At 34.6% G+C, this 18133-nt stretch overlaps 1 protein-coding gene across 5 annotated transcripts in view; it reads left to right on the forward strand.

Moving 5' to 3' along the window:
• ITPR1 (inositol 1,4,5-trisphosphate receptor type 1) overlaps positions 1–18133 on the forward strand; it is a 245219-nt gene that overhangs the window by 196918 nt on the left and 30168 nt on the right. For all 5 annotated transcript variants that reach the window (XM_087923707.1, XM_087923703.1, XM_087923705.1 and 2 more), the window contains 5 exons: positions 8174–8296; positions 10224–10399; positions 10668–10832; positions 15261–15456; positions 16789–16893. In XM_087923707.1, coding sequence (XP_087779833.1) covers positions 8174–8296; positions 10224–10399; positions 10668–10832; positions 15261–15456; positions 16789–16893 — 765 coding nt within the window. The remainder of the gene's footprint in view (positions 1–8173; positions 8297–10223; positions 10400–10667; positions 10833–15260; positions 15457–16788; positions 16894–18133) is intronic.

Here is an 18133-nt window from a genome sequence, read left to right on the forward strand (position 1 = left end):
ATACCTTACCAAAACTAATATATGTATTCCAAATGATTCCAATTAAATTAGGAAAATCTTTTTTTATAGAATTAAATAAAATGACATCCAAGTTTTTCTGGTTGGGCAAGCGGCCACATATTAAAATGAAATTATTACAAGATAATAGGAGCAGAAATGGAGAAACAGGGAAAAGATATAAGGATTGTAACCATAAGTTTGTTTAGAGATAATGGGTGAAAATTCAGTTGTAAAAGGGATTCTGCAAAGGTATATAAGATAGCTTTGTTATTTTACAAATAGAAATAACTTTAGAAAATATGATGATGGATAAAATATTTATTGTAATGCAGTGGGATGTTTGTTAATAAATAAATGAATTAAAAAGATTGAGAGAATTAAAAGGGAACATTTTTAATTATTAGTAATGATTTATAAAAATATAAGTGAGAAATATGGGGAAAAAAAGAATTAACTATGGAAAGTTTATAAGTGTTCCCAAGGAAGTATGATATTTAATTGAAAAGAAATGTTAAAGATGTTAAGATTTTAATGCATATTAATGATAGAATTGAATTGGAATGGAATGTGTTTTATTTACATACATACATATATATATAATTTTATATATATATAATTTTTTATAATTTTATAATTTTTATATAATTTTATAATTTTTTATATAATTTTATAAATTTTTTTATATATAATTTTTTCTTTTTAAGAATATAGTGTCTATTTTAAGAATGTACCAAGCAGAATTCGATTGGAAGTTATGTATTATATTGAATGCTATAATCTTAAAGCTATACATTGAAGCTTAAATAAGAGCTTGAATGGATAAAATTAAAGGATATAAAGATGTCATACTCTAATTGGTAACTACAGGAAAAAAATTGTTTAATAAGAAAAGATAATGTGAAATTGCAACAGGACAGACAAAAGTATAAATATAATGATTTGAATTGAGATAATCAAAACAAAGTTGAGAAATTTAGAAGAGGGGGGAAACTATGTAGAAAATATAAAATGGTAATAAGATATGGAATAGAATATAAAAATGAGCATGAAATTGAGTTTTGTGTCTGTATGAAGAAGTGATAACCTGGGACCATGCTATTTTCAAAAAAGATGTTTTATTTGTATTTTGTTTTTATGAAAACCCAAATAAAATTTTCAAAAAAAAAAAGATAATAGGAGCAGAGGCAGTCTTGGACTACCAGAATGGTAGCTTTATTACCAGGCAGCGGCGTTGAGTTGGATTAAGGATTTGGTTAAATTAAGAGACAAGAGAATCTTAACGTTAGAAGGACATGGCCTCTTGATTGGTTGGCATGCATTTTTGTGGGAAAACAAAAGTAATCTACATACCTATTTCAATCAACACCTAATAAGAGACTCATTGATTACAATTTGGAAAAAAATCAGAGGTAAACACTATACAGAAATCCCACGATGGCTGTCAACCATGGAAGCCATAATGCATCCAAATAGATTAGACCTATGGAAAATGGTAAGCTATGAAGAATTATTAGATAGTCAAGGGAAATTAAAATCAAACCAAGAACTGAAGGAAAATGGAATTATAACTGATTGGTGGCCGTATTTGCAAATTCAAAATAAATATTAAAAAGACTCAAAAGATTTTGGATTTGACAAAGGGCAGAACCAATTAGATAAAATATTAATGGGACCAGAACAAAAACTTATAACTAAAATATATAAATATATATTAGATTTTAAAATAGAAGAGGAAATAGTCAAAAGTACAATGATTGCATGGGCATAGAACTTCGGATACACTATAGAATTAGAGGAATGGGAGAAAGTATGGAACATAAATTATAAGTTAATGATATCTGCAGCATACAAAGAAAACATATATAAATGTTTTATAGATGGTATTTAGCTCCAGCAAGATTGGCAAAAATCTACCCCAACATGAGTCCCAAATGTTGGAAGTGCAGAAAAGCTGATGTTACATTTTATCACATATGGTCACACTGGATTCAAATTAAAAATTGGTTAAAAGAGATCACTGGCTATCAGATTGAGCTCAGACTGGAATCCTTCCTTTTAGGAATCATCAAAGATTACCGAAAGAAGTAAAATACTTCGTGTTACATATTACAACAGCCGCCAGAATAGCCTATGCACAGGTATGGAAAACACCAAATACCCCCAATGAAGAATTAATAATACACAAAGTAACAGAAAGTACTAAGATGAATATGCTAACAATGAAATTGAAAGAAAAAGACGACTCTGAATTCTTTACAATTTGGAACAATTGGTATAAATGGCTAACAAACAGAATCAAGAAGTGAGACAAAAATGTTAATTGAATCAACCCTTAAGAAAGTAAAATGAAATTTTGTAAACTATATAAAGATATAAGAATAGTAATTATAGCTAAAGATACTATTTAATAGTAGACAAATGCAATATAATGTATTATGATATTTAAACCAAAATCCTGTATAGATGCCAAGAACGTTGTTGATACCATGACGTATTACAATGTAAAAAAAAAGAAAATTAATAAAAATATATTTAAAAAAAAAAGATTTCTTGAACTAGGTACTCTAATCCATTTTATTGGATGCTTCAAGATTTATCCCCAGTACAGGGAGACACACAATTGGGAGCAGAATTTATATTTATAACCAAAATTGGGAGCAGAATTTATATGGCTAAATAAGGCTGTTGTTAATGAATCACAGCCAATTTTACAACCTTTTTTTTTGCCACAGTTGTTTAGTGAACCACTGCAATTCTTAAGAGAATCATGTTGTCATTAAATGACTCCAGCTTCCCCCACTAACTTGCTTGTCAGAAATTGTCTGGGATGCTTGCAAATGGTGATCATATGGTCCCATGATACTAGCAAACATTGCAATACATGCTGGTTGCCAAGTGCCCCAATTTTGATAATGTGACTGTTGGGATGCTGGGTAAGAAACCGGGCTTAAGTCCTTTTTTCCATGCTATTTTAAGGTCAGTCACTAGATAAGTGGTTGGAAGTTAAGAACTACCTGTATTGTTTTAATGCAAGTTCACATCTGATGGCTTGTATATAGTTTCAATTACTGTTTGGGGATAGAAAAGAAGGAAAGGAATACGAAAAAGAAATACTAAAAGGATCATCTTTTTGAGGTAATTGAAAAAGGTTATCCAAAAGGCATATTCTCTGGATTTCTTCTGATTGCTCAGTGAAGGAACATCTATTTTGCAAGCAGAAATATTAAAATAGCATGGTTAGTTCATTATACATATTGCTGAGGTAAATGAGTCTAATCTCATTCAGCACCTGCAGTTTCCTAAATCACTAATTGTACAAGCATAACATATTTAAAACCAGGGGAACACAACACTACATGCACATGTTGTGTTTTGTTTATTTTATTTTATTTGGTTTGTCAATTTCTTACAAGATAATAGGTATAAGTAAAAACATAGTTATGAATACATGAATACATATAAGAAAAATAAAAAATAAAAGAAACAATAGGACAGGGCCAGTAGGCACATTGTTATGCTTATGCACGCCCCCTACTGACGTCTTAGGAAAGGGGTGAGGTCAATAGTAGACAGTCTAAGGTAAAAGTTTTTGGGGTGTGGGGAAGAAACCACAGAGTCAGGTAGAGTATTCCAGACATTGACATTGACCACTCTGTTGCTGAAGTCGTATTTCCTGCAATCAAGTTTGGTGCGATTAACCTTGAGTTTGTATCTATTGTGTGCTCTTGTGTTGTTATGGTTGAAGCTGACGTATTCATTGACAGGTAGGACATTGCAATGTATGATTTTATATACTATACTTAGATCAGACCGAAGGCGGCGTAGTTCTAGGTCTAGAATTTTGAGTCTGGTGGCATAAGGTATTCTGCAACGAGTAGAGGAGTGGAGAACTCTTCTTGTGAAATATTTCTGGACTTTCTCAACTGTGTTAATATCATATACGTAATGTGGGTTCCAGACTGATGAGCTGTATTCGAGTATTGGTCTAGCAAATGTTTTGTATGCTCTAGTTATTAGTGTAATATTACCAGAGAAAAAGTTACAGGTTAACTCTTAACGCCTTTTTGGCCATGTAGTTACAGTGGGCTCTAGCACTTAGATCATTAGAGATGAGTACTCCAAGATCCTTGACGGAGTTTGGATCATCAACAAGGTCTTGACTATTCAGCCTGTATTTTATTTTCTGACTTTTTTTGCCAATATGTAGGACAGAGCATTTATTTGTTGAGATTTGAAGTTGCCATTTGTTTGACCATTTTGATACATAGTCAAGGTCTTTTTTTAAAAAAAAAAAACAAGTTTTATTGATTTTACAAACAGGTCTTTTTGAAGGGTAGCAGTATTGTCTGGTGTTGAATAGCTTTACATCATCAGCAAAGAGAACGCAGTTCCTCTTGATATGATCAGAGAGGTCGTTTATGTAGAGTATGATGTAGAGTATGAAAAGAGTTGGTCCTAGAACACTGCCTTGGGGGACACCACTGTTGACAAGTACAGAATTTGATAGGACGCTCCCAATTTTGAACATTTGTTGTCTGTTTGACAGGAATGCTTCTATCCAGTTATGCAGGTGTCCAGAGATACCATAAGATAGTAGTTTTAGGAGTAGTTTGTCATGTACCACTGAATCAAAGGCTTTACAGAAGTCTATGTAGATTGCTTTGCCCTGATCGAGTTGTGTAGCCCATATGTTTTTGCAGTGTAAGAGTTGCAGATTACATGATAGTTTTTTCCTGAAACCAAATGGTTTATTAGAGAGTAGGTTGTTTGTTTGTAAGTGGAGGATGATGGATTGGTTAATAATTGATTCCATGACTTTACAGGTGACGCAACATAAAGAGATTAGTCTGTAATTTTCAACTAGGCTGGTGTCTCCCTTTTTGAAGATGGGGATGACCGTGGCTTGTGACTATAGTTTTGGCAAGGAACTGGTCCTGAAAGATTTTTCGAAGATTATGCTTAGAGGTTCGGTTATGGCAGCGGATAGCACATATTCCGTCCAGTCCAATAGATAGAGATGGTTTTAGATTGCGTAGTGCTTTTTCAACATTGTCTTCTGTAAAATCGATATGTATTAGATCATTGTAGTTGTCTATGGTTCGACTAGGAAATACTGGGCATGATCCATTGCTGTTTACAAATACTGAGCCAAAGAATGTGTTAAAGAGGTTGGCTTTAATAGTGTCGTCATTGCAGTCTTTACCATTAGGTCCTTTCAGGGGTGGAATGGACCTTGAGTCTTTTAGTTTGTTGTTTACAAAATTGTAGAAAGCACGGGTGGAATTGGTGCACAGAAGGTTTTCTTCTTGTTTAATGTGATAATTAGTGCATTCAGTCTTTATCTGGTAGCATAAATTTTTGTATCAGCCTTTGAAGTTGGCAACGTGACCAGATTTGTTTTTCTGCCAATGTGATTTCTTTTTAGATTGAAGCTTCCTTATTGTTATGGGTAATTTGTTTTTTCTGGTTTGGGGAGTTGTTATTGGTATATACTTTGATGACTCTTTTGACTTCAAGTAAAAATATGTTGTAATGGTCTTCTACAGTATTGCATCCAGTGAATAGAAATTGCCAATCAAGGGATGAGAGATCATTGTCTATAAGATCATAGTTGCCTTTTTTGAAGTTATAATTGGGGATTCCATTGTTGTTATGATTTTTGTGTGGACATATGTTGAGACAAAAGTCAATCATGTTGTGGTCACTGTTGGAAAAGGGTTCTTTAATTTGTATTCTGTAAATTGAATTCAAACTATTGCAGAAGATGAGATCGAGGCAGTTGTTAAGTCTAGTGTTGTTGGTTACTAGTTGTTCTAGTCCCAGATTTGTTACTGCATTGAAGAAGGTTGCATGTGTGGGTTCAGTTTTACATTCATTAAGGGTCCAGTTAATATGAGGTAGATTGAAGTCACCAAGAAAGATAAAAGCATGTGGGCAGGATGCTGCCCATGTTAGTAGTGTATTTAGCTTGTTTGCATGTTTGATGTCATAATTGGGGACTCTGTAACATAGTAAGAACCGAAATGTGATATTTAAGGATAGTTCACAGATGATTGTCTTGGGTAACTTGGATGTTTTTTAGATGTAGGGACTTTTTATAGAAGATAGCAACACCACCTCTTCTACTGATGTCACAATCTGATCGGTAAACATGATAGTCTGTTACTGTGGTAATGGAGTCAGGGTGAGATGCATTGAGCCATGTTTCACAGACCAATATAATGTCGAATTTAGCCATATTTAGTAAGAGGAGAAATTCAGGTATTTTATTTACAAGGCTTCTTGCATTGAGCAGCTTGCATTTAAGGCCAGTTGTGATTGGAATAGAGGTAGTTAGGGCCATGAGTGCCTAGTTAGGGGAGTGTGTGCCCCTAACTCAGAAAGCTCAAACTGCCCAAGGAGCTGCTGATACAGTTCTACAGAGGAATTAATTGAGTCTATCATCTGTACCTCTATAACTGTCTGGTTTGGTTTTGCAACCCAACAGGACAGACTCAGACTTCAGAAGATAATTAGGACTGCAGAAAAAACAATTACTACCAACCTGCCTTCAATCGAAAACCTGTATACTGCACGAGTCAAAAAGAGGGCTGTGAAAATATTTACAGACCCCTCACATCCCAGACACAAACTGTTTCAACTCCTTCCCTCAAAACAACACTATAGAGGACAGCACACCAGAACAACTAGACACAAGAACAGTTTTTCCCCGAAAGCACTCTGCTAAACAAATAATCCCCCCAACACTGTTCAACTATTACAAAGTCTGCACTACTATTACTGTTAATCTTCTCATCACTCCTTATCACCCATCCCCTCCCACTTGTGATTGTAGGACTGTAACTTTGTCGCTTGTATCCTTACAATTTATATTGACTGTTTCCTAGTACGATTTGATTGTTGATTGTATCCTATGACTATCATTAAGTTTTGTATGTTATGATTCTTGATTCTTAATGAATGTGTCTTTTCTTTATGCATACTGAGAGTATTTACACCAAGAGAAATTCCTTGTGTGTCCAATCACACTTGGCCAATGAAGTATTCTATTCTAGGCTTTCAAGGAAAGGTTGAGATTTGTACAAATGTTAGTAGAGCTTTGTGCACAGATTTTATGTGAGCAAACGTGATAAATTGTCAATGTTTAAACTGAACATGGAAAGCTAGGGATTGTAAAGTCATTAGAATGTGTGTTTAGCACAGGCTGGGAACTTGTCACTTACTAAGACAAAACAGTTCTCTTTTGCTGCCATTTATATTCTTGCTAATCCTACAGTTTATTGCTGGGAACCTGCCTGCGGTCTTAATATAGTCTTTCTTGTGCCAACATAGACTATGAAAGGATTCCTGGGTCACAAATTGTCACTGTTGGCTTTAGGCAAAATAATAAGAAGGGTATTGTAAGTTTCATGACAGGTAACAAAATTTTCTGGTCTACTTGCAACTACTTGGTCTTATAGCCAAGCCTTTTTTTGTGTTATGTTTTTTGTTTGATTTGGGGCATTTTCTGAATTATTGTGTAATAGATTTTAATATGTTCCTCTTCTAGCATTTTGTGTTTGTATGTTTGCCCTCAGTTGTACAACCCACACTGGTGACCAAGTGGGATAAATGGCAAAAACAGCACTGCACTCTTGTGGCTCAAGTACAACTATTTTGACCTTACCTCATCACACCTCATGTGTGAAAAATAGTGGTGGAGCAGACTGTGCAGCACTGTTTTTGTCACCTTGATGGAAGCATCTTCTCCTATGGATCCCAATCTGGAAGGTGTGCGCAATGTGATCTGATAAAATAAAAATAAGATATTTAAGGTTAAATTATATCCTGCTACATCCAGTTTCAATCTGAAACTAAAATTCCACTGTTATAAACTTGTACATGGGTATTTTATACATGTGATTTCTGTTCTCGTGATATTTACAAGTTTAAATGGTTATATAAAAGCTAGTTCATTTTTAATGTGGTCTTTGATTTGAAAAAAACAACTTCACATGAACTTCTGAACTTTGCAAAGAGCAGTTAAAGAGAGACTTAAATCAAATAATAAAGATTACTCATAGCTGGTGTGTCATTCTAGGAAAAGCTGGCAATATATCTTTGTTTTCTAAGATTTATTCCTTGTTAAAAGATGCCCTTGAATCCATCAAATATTTTTTTCCTCATTTTGCAGCTCAGCATATCTTGTATTGGTGTTCCCGGAACATGTCCTTCTGGAGCAGTATTTCATTCAATCTTGCAGTCCTTATGAATCTACTGGTAGCATTTTTCTATCCATTTAAAGGAATCAAAGGAGGTACCAATATTTCAAATATATGAAACATAGAATTTAATAGTTATATCACAAAGATTTGAGGCAGAGGGAGAAGTAAATGAAGGATATAATTTTGGTAGACGTTTAAGTGATTGTGATGCTAAGCAATTTCCTAAATGATGAGAAACCCAAGAAGAAAGTATTGAGAATCTAATTCAGGAGTAGACAACCATGGCCCCAGAGATGAACTGAGTTGAAGTCCACAGGTCATAAAGGAGTCATAGTTGGCATCCCTGGAAATTGTGGAAATTGGATTTTTCTGATGTCTGTCTTATTTACAAATATGTGTAAATATGCAAACAGAGAAGAATTAATACACATCCCTTAAAGAAGGCACAACACCAGCTAAATATTTTTAGATGTCAAAGAAGTTGAGCAAGAACCAGTATAATTAAAATCACTGCTGTCCGTTTTCATATTACTGCTAGCTTTATTTCAGTTTGCCCTCCAGATTCTCTCCAATTTTGGGGGGGATTATATATTCCAAAACAGGAAACAAAATTCTGACCATCAGGAATAGTGAATGTTACTTTGTCAAATTATCTATTAATTTATCAACTTCATTTATACTAATCAATACCACCAAAAATAATTATTCTCTAAGTGTTTGTTGTGACAAAGCCTGGAAGATGTGAATAATTAGATGAACCAAAATGACCAATCTGTTATACTTGCACATATCAGAAAATTAACATTTGCCATTAAGACATTTCAAAATCGTTTCACAGAGCTTGCTTTCTGGTCTAGATTATTTTTATTGATACGTCCATCCAGCTTCTTATTCAATTTTTTTAAAGATATATTTAAATATCCTTTAATACATATTTAAAGTTAATGCAAAATATTATGTATCATTATAATGCATACATTATAATGATACATAATATTTTGCATTAATTTTGTTTTAAAATAAACACATTAAAATATGTTTTCATATATTGTTGAATTAAGAAATATGCTCAAACTTTTGCAGAAATATTCAGTCTAAAGGAATGGTTATACTCTAGTCCTCAGGGTCAAATTAGGTCAGTTCACACTGAACTATGCAAAGATCAAATTAAGACATGTCATATTTTATCTTAGCTTAAAATTCCTTGTTGCTTCGGAAAGCGGAAAATCTCAAAACCAAATCACTGCGACCAACTACAATGACCGGAATTCTTTAAAGGCATATCAGTTCAATTGACAAGGAACAGATACCTCTCCTAAGGAGTAGAATAACATGCTGGGAGATGCCATCATCTTCAGGTTATTAATATTTGGTATTAGATTCAAGCAGATCTAGGTTTTACGATTCTGATTAAAATACTATTTCATCAATACTTGCAAAATTTACAGATTTAAAGACTAAAAACAGAAGAAGTTGTCATTGGGGGAGGCCACTGATATATTTATTTGAGTGCAGACTAATTACGGTAATTTAAGTGTAGTGAAAGGGGCTGTTCATCACAGCATTTAGATGTTAGTAAGCTGAATGAAGTTCAGAAGACATTAACCCGAATCATCTTCCCATGCTCAAGAATGTGGCAGTGTGGAAGCTTCTGGCGCTAATATGGCTTCCAAAGCTGACAAAAGCATTTCTCTGGAAAATCTTGAAAATATTTCCTGGAAGTAACTGCCAAGCCTGGCCAGTTTGTCCATAAGTTTGTTTTCAGAAAATTTATAAAGTAATTGCTGAATTGATAAACTTGGTTCATTTGTTCGGAAAAAAGACTGGCCTATTGTATATTCCCTGGAATCTGTTGTGCAGCTTTTCTATGTTTTACTCTGCTGCTAATTTGTGGTTTATATGTGAGAATATTGTGACATGTGTCATTGTTTTAAATTGTTGTTAATAATGGCAATGGCTTTGTGGAGCCATATGAGGGGAGAGTAAATAATAATGAATTCTGGATGTTTTCTTTATCAGGTACACTGGAGCCTCATTTATCAGGCTTACTCTGGACGGCCATGCTGATATCGCTTGCCATTGTTATCGCTTTACCTAAGCCCCATGGCATTAGGGCTTTAATAGCTTCTACAATCTTGCGATTAATTTTTTCTGTAGGTTTACAGCCCACATTGTTTCTTCTGGGGGCTTTCAATGTAAGTGTAAAATATGTTTTTCTGGGATTTGTTGATATTTTAATTTTAAAAAAATGGTCTACCTACCAAACTAGGTTTTGTTTTTTAAATGAAGGTTGTACCCCAGAATACTAGCTGTGTTAGACTTAAAAGGAAATATTTGAAAGGAAGTTTTCTGATACACTATTGTAGATATAGCTCATGTAAACAATTTTAAACTTGTCTTGTATTAAATGGAGAGTTAGCATTTTAACCATGCGTTAATCTTCTATCTGTTTTTGCTCTGCAGGTTTGTAACAAAATTATATTTCTGATGAGTTTTGTGGGTAATTGTGGAACCTTTACTAGAGGATACAGAGCCATGATCCTTGATGTAGAGTTTCTGTACCATCTACTATATCTTCTGATTTGTGCAATGGGGCTTTTTGTTCATGAATTTTTCTACAGTTTATTGGTAAGTTGTTTCTGTGTGAGAACTTACCTATGATAATGTTTGTTGATCATAATGTCCATAATGTTACATTGACAAACATGTATAACCAGAGACCTTGATGGTGGTATGCAGGAAACCATTCTGATTGTCCTTGTTGTAAAATTACAGCAAATGTTTCTATGATATTGAGAAAGAAATGATAAAAATGGTAACTGATGCTTTAAAATTGCAGTCCCTACAAAACCTAGAAAAATAATTAAAAATTCCAGTCTCACTCAAATCTGTGATGCGACCATATCAACTCTGCAAAGTATGCATGCCACCCTCCCTGTACTATACAGGTAGTACTCGAGTTACAACAGTTCACTTGGTGACCATTCAAAGTCACAACGGCACTGAAAAAAGTGAGTTAGGATCATTTTTCGCACTTATGACCATTGCAGCATCCCCATAATCATGTGATTTACATTCAGATGCTTGACAACTGACTCATACTTATGACAGTCACAGTATCCTGCAGTCATGCGATCACCGTTTACAAGCTTCTGACAAGGTTGCAAAAGCAAGGTCAATGGGGAAGCCGGATTCCCTTAACAACCGGGTTATTGAATTAACAGCTGCTGTGATTCACTTAACAACTCTGTCAAGAAAGATCGTAAAATGGGACAAAACTCACGTAACAAATTTCTCACCTAACAACATAAATTTTTGGCTCAATTGTGGTCGTAAGTTGAGGATTACCTGTACTACCTAGTAGTATAACTATAGTAGATACACAATCATTGGAAGACCTCAAGGACCAAGCTTAAGGACAGATTTGTTATAGAGAAAAACTATGTGGTTACTGAGAACCGATATTGACTTGATGACCCATAACCAATCAAACAAACAAACAATTATTCAATCAATACACACTACAGATAGTTCACAACTTGCAGGCATTTGTTTAGAGACCTTTCTAAGTTATAGTGGCACTAAAAATAGTGACTTGCAACCAGTTCTTGCACATAAGACTGTTGTGACATCCCCACCATCAAATGAACAGAATCTGGTCCCTTGACAGCATGTATTGATGATGCTTGCAGCATCCTGGAGTCTCATGATCACCATTGGCCAGTTTCTGATGAGCAAAATCAATGGGGAAAGACGGATTAGTGAACACATGATCCACTGCAGTGATTTGCTTAACAACCATAGCCAAGAAAATTGTAAAATTAGGTTCAACTCACTTAACAACTGCCTTGCTTAGCAATGGAAATCTGATCCCAATTGTAGTCATAAGTTGAGGACTACCTTATAACATACAGTAAATATATAGCCACATGCACACACACACACACACACACACACACACACACACACAGAAATCAAATGTAATACAGATGATCCTCGGCTTACAAGGGTCATTTAGTGACCGTTCAAAGTTACAACAGCACTGACAAATGTGACTTATGACTGTTTTTCACAGCTATGACCTTTGCTGTGAACACATTATTTATATTCGGATTCTTGGCAACTGATTCATATTTATGACTGCCGCTGTGTCCCGGAGTTATGGGATACTCTTTTGCAGCCTTCTGACAAGTAAAGTCAATAAGGAAGCCAGATTCACTTAAACTTATTACAAGTTTGTCAACCTCTGTGGTCGACTTAGCACTGTGGCAGGAAAGGGAATAAAATGGGGCAAAACTCACTGAACAAATGTCTCACTCAGCAATAAATTTTTGGGCTCAATTGTCTTGAATCGAGAACTACCTGTATAGTAATTAAAGTACTGGACTATGATTGGGGTGTCTCTGATTCTAATCCTCCCTTGGAGGAAGATGGCTGGATGACTTGTTCCAGTCTTTTTCTCCCTGGAGTTGACTAGAAAGTTGAAAAACTTCCATCTTCCACTGAACTAGTGTTGCAGATTACAACTCATAACTTTCAGGCACGTCCAAATTTTACCCTCCTGTATGGTCATTTGAGAAGAGATTTGTATCATTATTGTCACATCAGTGTGATCCTCTTAGGGGATGATGCATTTATAGCTTTTCATTTATGTATCAAAGGCATTCTTTTAAATGTACAGCCTAAGAAATTATATATACTGCATATTTAATCTTTTGCAACACACTTTGTTTTAAAAGAATTGTCTGGTCTGAATGGAATCTAAAATAACTGTTTAACAGTTCCACACCTGCAGAATGCTATCGTGTAAAATGCTGTAAAGTGCTATAGTGTTTTTCTTTCCAAAGGGAAAAAAAGACTCCCAAAATGGTCTTTATACCCTCATTTTATTTTTTAAAAGCCTGAGTGCCTCTTTTTTTTCTGTGATAAGGGGGGGGGGGATGGCTCAACCCAAATAAAATTGATGTCAGTGAAACTAATTAATTAAAAGGAGAAATTATACATTTTAAAAGGATACATGTAATGACTAAACTGTCTGTCAGTTCAGTTTGGTTACGATCATCAAATTAATTAGCAATTGTTTTGAGGGAAAGCATCTGTTCTTTCTAGAGCTTTGTCTTGAATTGTACTGTGTTGTATACATGCCAATGAGGCTGTCTTAACCTATTGATTCCTGGGGAATCAGTTTTACCCATGAGATAAAACTGATCAGAAATTAGCTGCCCTTTTCCCTTCTAAAACACATGTAAAATCAAGTCCAAGAGAGATGCTCATTAAGATTTAGCTAGGGAATCTACACATAATTATATAATTGTTTGCAAGAAACCATGGCGAGAATGATTAAACTGCAGAGATACTCTCTGGGAAAAGTTTTGATCTGTCCTGAGATTTGGCTAACAGCTTCATAGCAGTTATCATAAGTTTCAGCAAGATTAAGGTCTTGAGGTAAAGAATGTGTGTGTGTGTGTATGTGTGTGTGTGTGTGTGTGTGTACTAAAAAAACAGTTCCCTGTTCTCTATCCGCCATATTTTTGTATTTTTCTTTCCATTTCAAGCCAGAGAAATTATGAAATAAATGATACTTAGTTCATAATAGAGCTAACCATTCGCTATTGAAAAAGTTGTGTTAGGAGATTTTGAGTTTCCTGTGATTTGGTGGATTTAAAGTGGCACATGTCCAGCAGCTGGTTATATTTGGCTGATCTTGTCAGGGTTTAAATACTAAGCAGACTACAATCAAAGGAGGTCCAACACTTTAGAGTAGACTGAGAACTATTTATCTAATGGTGAAAGTTCCAGGCCAGTAACCAGGAGGCTATGAATTTCAGTCCAGTCTTAGGTATGAAAGCCAGTGAGTGAATTTGGGGTAGTTACTCTCTTTCAATCCAATTCAACTCACACAGTTGTTGTTGTGAAGAAAATAGGTGGAGGAAGAAATATTAGGTATGCTCTCTGCCTTGAGTCATTTGTAAAAATAATAAAGGCAAGATTTTTTAAAAAAACATCTAAAGTAAACACATAAAAGCATCACAGGAGAAGGAGGTAACAAATTACTTCCCTACTGTTGCCAAAAATTACTTCCCTACTGCTGCCAAGAAAACTGAATAATTCTGTCTATAGAATGGGGAAAGGCACACTTAACCTGAAGAAGGGGTTATCAGCTGGAATGAAGTGCTTAAGACTTAAAGAAAATCTTTCCAGTTTGATTTGAATATTCCTTTTCTCCTTAAGAGTGCTCAAAATTTAAGAATATATCCAGATGATGAAAAAAAGTAGACTAAAAATAAAAGAGTGTTTAGGAAGAGAAATTCATCAGAGATATTACAACTAGATAACCAGTGCATTACTCTTTTGCTTTTAACATAGAACATCTGAGTTTCTAGAATAGAAATCAAGGAATACTGACAGCTGTCAGCAAACCAGCTTTATTCTTTCAGTTTATAATAATGTTGCCGGTGATTTGTTTGTTTATATAGAATCAGAGAGTGGAAGGAGCTGTTAAGGCCATCAGTCCAGGAATCCAAAATAAAGTATCTCCACCAAATGCCTATCCAGGCCCTGCTTAATCATATTCAACAAATGGAAGGTCATCATTTCTCTATATAATTGGTTCCACTGTCACACTGCTCTTATTGTTAGGAAACTTTTCCTAACATTCAGCCAGGAACTACCTTCTTGAAACTTAGGATTCTTACTTGTCTCTTGTATTCTGAAGCAATTGCTTTAAAAAGTGAGGCCTTCTATTTGGTTTTTAGTAAAAATTCACAAAAAAATGACCTGTCTTTTCTAAAGAAGTAAGTATCAGGATTTTATTTAAAGAACATATTGTTCAATTGTTAATGTAAAGATAATGTATGTGATAGACCAGGGGTGTCAAACTCGCGACCTGTGAGCTGGATGCATCACACGCTGGCCACGCCTATCCTCAGTTTAGCGAAAGGGGGGAAAGTTGCGATACATCACATGATGACACCGTGTCATCACGAATTTGACACCCTTGTGATAAACCATTACCTCATTCATTGTTAATGCATTGAATAAACTGTTCTTTTCCAGCTTTTTGACTTGGTGTACAGGGAGGAAACCTTGCTGAATGTCATTAAAAGTGTCACTCGCAATGGACGATCTATCATCTTGACTGCTGTACTTGCTCTTATTTTGGTTTACCTGTTCTCAATAGTAGGATACCTGTTCTTCAAAGATGACTTTATCTTGGAAGTAGATAAGCTACCTAATGAGACATTATTGCCAGGTTTGTATTTAATTCTTGGCCAAAAAAACAAAAACAAAACACCACAAATGGCAAACAAATAATAATAATAATAGGGAATTTATCTTGTGAATGCTAATCCCTCTTCAGCCCGCAGGCAATTTCTTGCTAAAACCAGTTGTACTTTAGCTTATTTATGCTTACAACTTGAGTTCTTAGTATTTTGAAAACTTAACTAATATGATTTCAAAGCAAATCAGGACCACATGTAGAAATGTATACATTAAGAAATATAACAAAAAATAAATGTACAGGTAACCTTTATAGTCTAATTCTATACCCAATATATATTGAAATAACGTGATTTGGATTGTATATGGGGAAAATGTAATGAAAAAGTCCTCCCTCCCCCTGTAAATTATGTTGTTCCCAAATATCGTATTTCACTAGAAGATATTAGTCATGTTTATATGCCCCTTCCCATATCACAAAAAGCAACCTCTGTTCATGCATATAATTTCTGGAATATCTTCCATGTATGAATTAATATGAATCCATATGCTGAAGTTCCCAAGTGACAATAATCAAAACCTGAATGCACATATAATGGGTACAATATATAGTGAATGCACTGACCCCCACCCCAGTCCCTTGCTCTCTCCAACTTCTCTGGGCTCAGCCTGAAAGCCTGAAGATGACTTGTACGTACTCACATTTACTTGGATGTGAAAGCAGCTCTTTATGAAATCTTGAATCCTGTAAGATTGTCCTGAGGGCTATATGTCTATCTAAGCAAATATAAGTATAGTACTCCATCACTACCACCCAGCCAAATATGAAGAAGTCAGAGTGGGAGATAGGGCTGCCTGCCTTCTAGCTATTTTCAAACCCAACCCAAAGAGACTATATACTTGTCACTAAATGCATATGCATTAGGAATTAGCATTGGCCACCTTATGTTATCACAGGTGTTCAAACAAAGGTAGCCTACCTCCCACATTGTTTTTCTGGAATATTTGGTGGGTGGAAAATGAAAGCACTAAATAGTCTGCTTTTATAACACATGAATAAAAAATACTATCTGTTCAATGAATTTAGATAAGCAATATAGCTGTTGATTTTTACATAATCAATTATCAAGAATTTCTTAATGTTAAACCCTCTAAATTTAAGCAGTGTTGACAGCATGTTATGTCATATAACTATTGCATTAAATTGTTCTTGGTGCTTTTTCAACAGAAATAGTACATATTTTAAAATTAGTAAGCATTATAATGAGTAACAGCAACATTTGTTAAATAGATGTGCTAGTTACATAACAATTTCAAGCATTATTTAAAAGTATTTAGGATGTCTTATTTTACCCAATTATAGATCAACATAATGAAATTGGAGAGCCAATGACTAGAGAGTTCTTACATTCTAATGTGTGCAAAATAGAGGATGGTGAGAATTGTTCTTCTGCTATTCCTTCTACAGGCAAGTATATTTCATATGTTTTTTCACATATTAGTTTGTAAAGTGCAAATATTTCTGAATGCTTCTAATATAATTGGGTGTTTATTCATTATACTTCATGTCTCATACATACTACTATAAGGACACCATGCCATAATCATAAAAAGAATAGAATACAAAATTCACATTGCTATGTTTCCTATTGTTACCACCCTAACATTTGTTGTTATTGTTAAAGGCAACAAATCAACATTATTTACAAGTTACCCTCAACAGTGTTTTCCCAGAGCAGAGGTATATCAGCCATTTCATACACTCCTTCCTCAGATATTTCACATTTTGTTGTTTCTTATTTTTTAGCGGGGGGGTAAAATTACTCATTGTGTTGAAAAGCTAGGAGTGTAACATATAACCTCATACAATATGTTGTAAATTATTTCTATCCTGGAAAATGAGACATAGGACATATTTTTATACTATTAAAAATGTTTTCTTCACAGCAAGAGTGCCCAATTCATGTCATCTGAAAGGACAGTTAGTTCATTTTTCTTAATGTGTAACAATTACTACAGCCAAAACAAATGCAACATTTTCTTTGTAGAATGAATGCACAATTAAAGTTACTTTGAGGGGACGCAAGTTTATTTTTTATTAAGTTTAAGAGGGCTAGGATGCTGCATTAGTTGTGGATAAATTCTTGATTCTTCTGGAACTCATGAACATTTCATTCTTCCTCAAATGCTATAATCTAATCTCCATCATACAGTAATATAAAATTACTCATGTATATCTGTGCATTACTGCCTCTTTTAGTGTGGCCTTACCCACATTTTTTTTTCCACCACATTTTCCAGTTCCCCCATCTCTGTTACTACCATCAGTGGCAATAACATTCAGGACTTTTTATTCATCTAGAATTATTATCCTGGTGTAGTGTTATATGCATGGAGTAAAACTTTGCTGACTATTTTTGCTGGAAAACTGGTAGCAGATAATGTGTCTTTCTGAATTCAGGAAGACATATGCAAAGTGACATTGCCTCTTCCTATCTTACAATTGGTAGACATAGGTGGGCTCCAGAGTTTGTCATAAAGTGATAAGGAAGAACAAGAGTGGGTCTTGGGAAATACAGGAGCCAGAAAGTGGGTAGAGAAAAAGTTCAGTTGTTCATTATCACAGTCCAGGTAATTTTGTGAACATAGAAATATGCATCAGAAAGATATTCAAAGTTTTCAATCCTGGAGATCAATGGGGTGATAGA

Source organism: Pseudonaja textilis, chromosome 2 (genome assembly GCF_049901715.1).
Source record: "Pseudonaja textilis isolate UNSWEBS1 chromosome 2, rPseTex1.2, whole genome shotgun sequence".
Taxonomy (NCBI): Eukaryota; Metazoa; Chordata; class Lepidosauria; order Squamata; family Elapidae; genus Pseudonaja; species Pseudonaja textilis.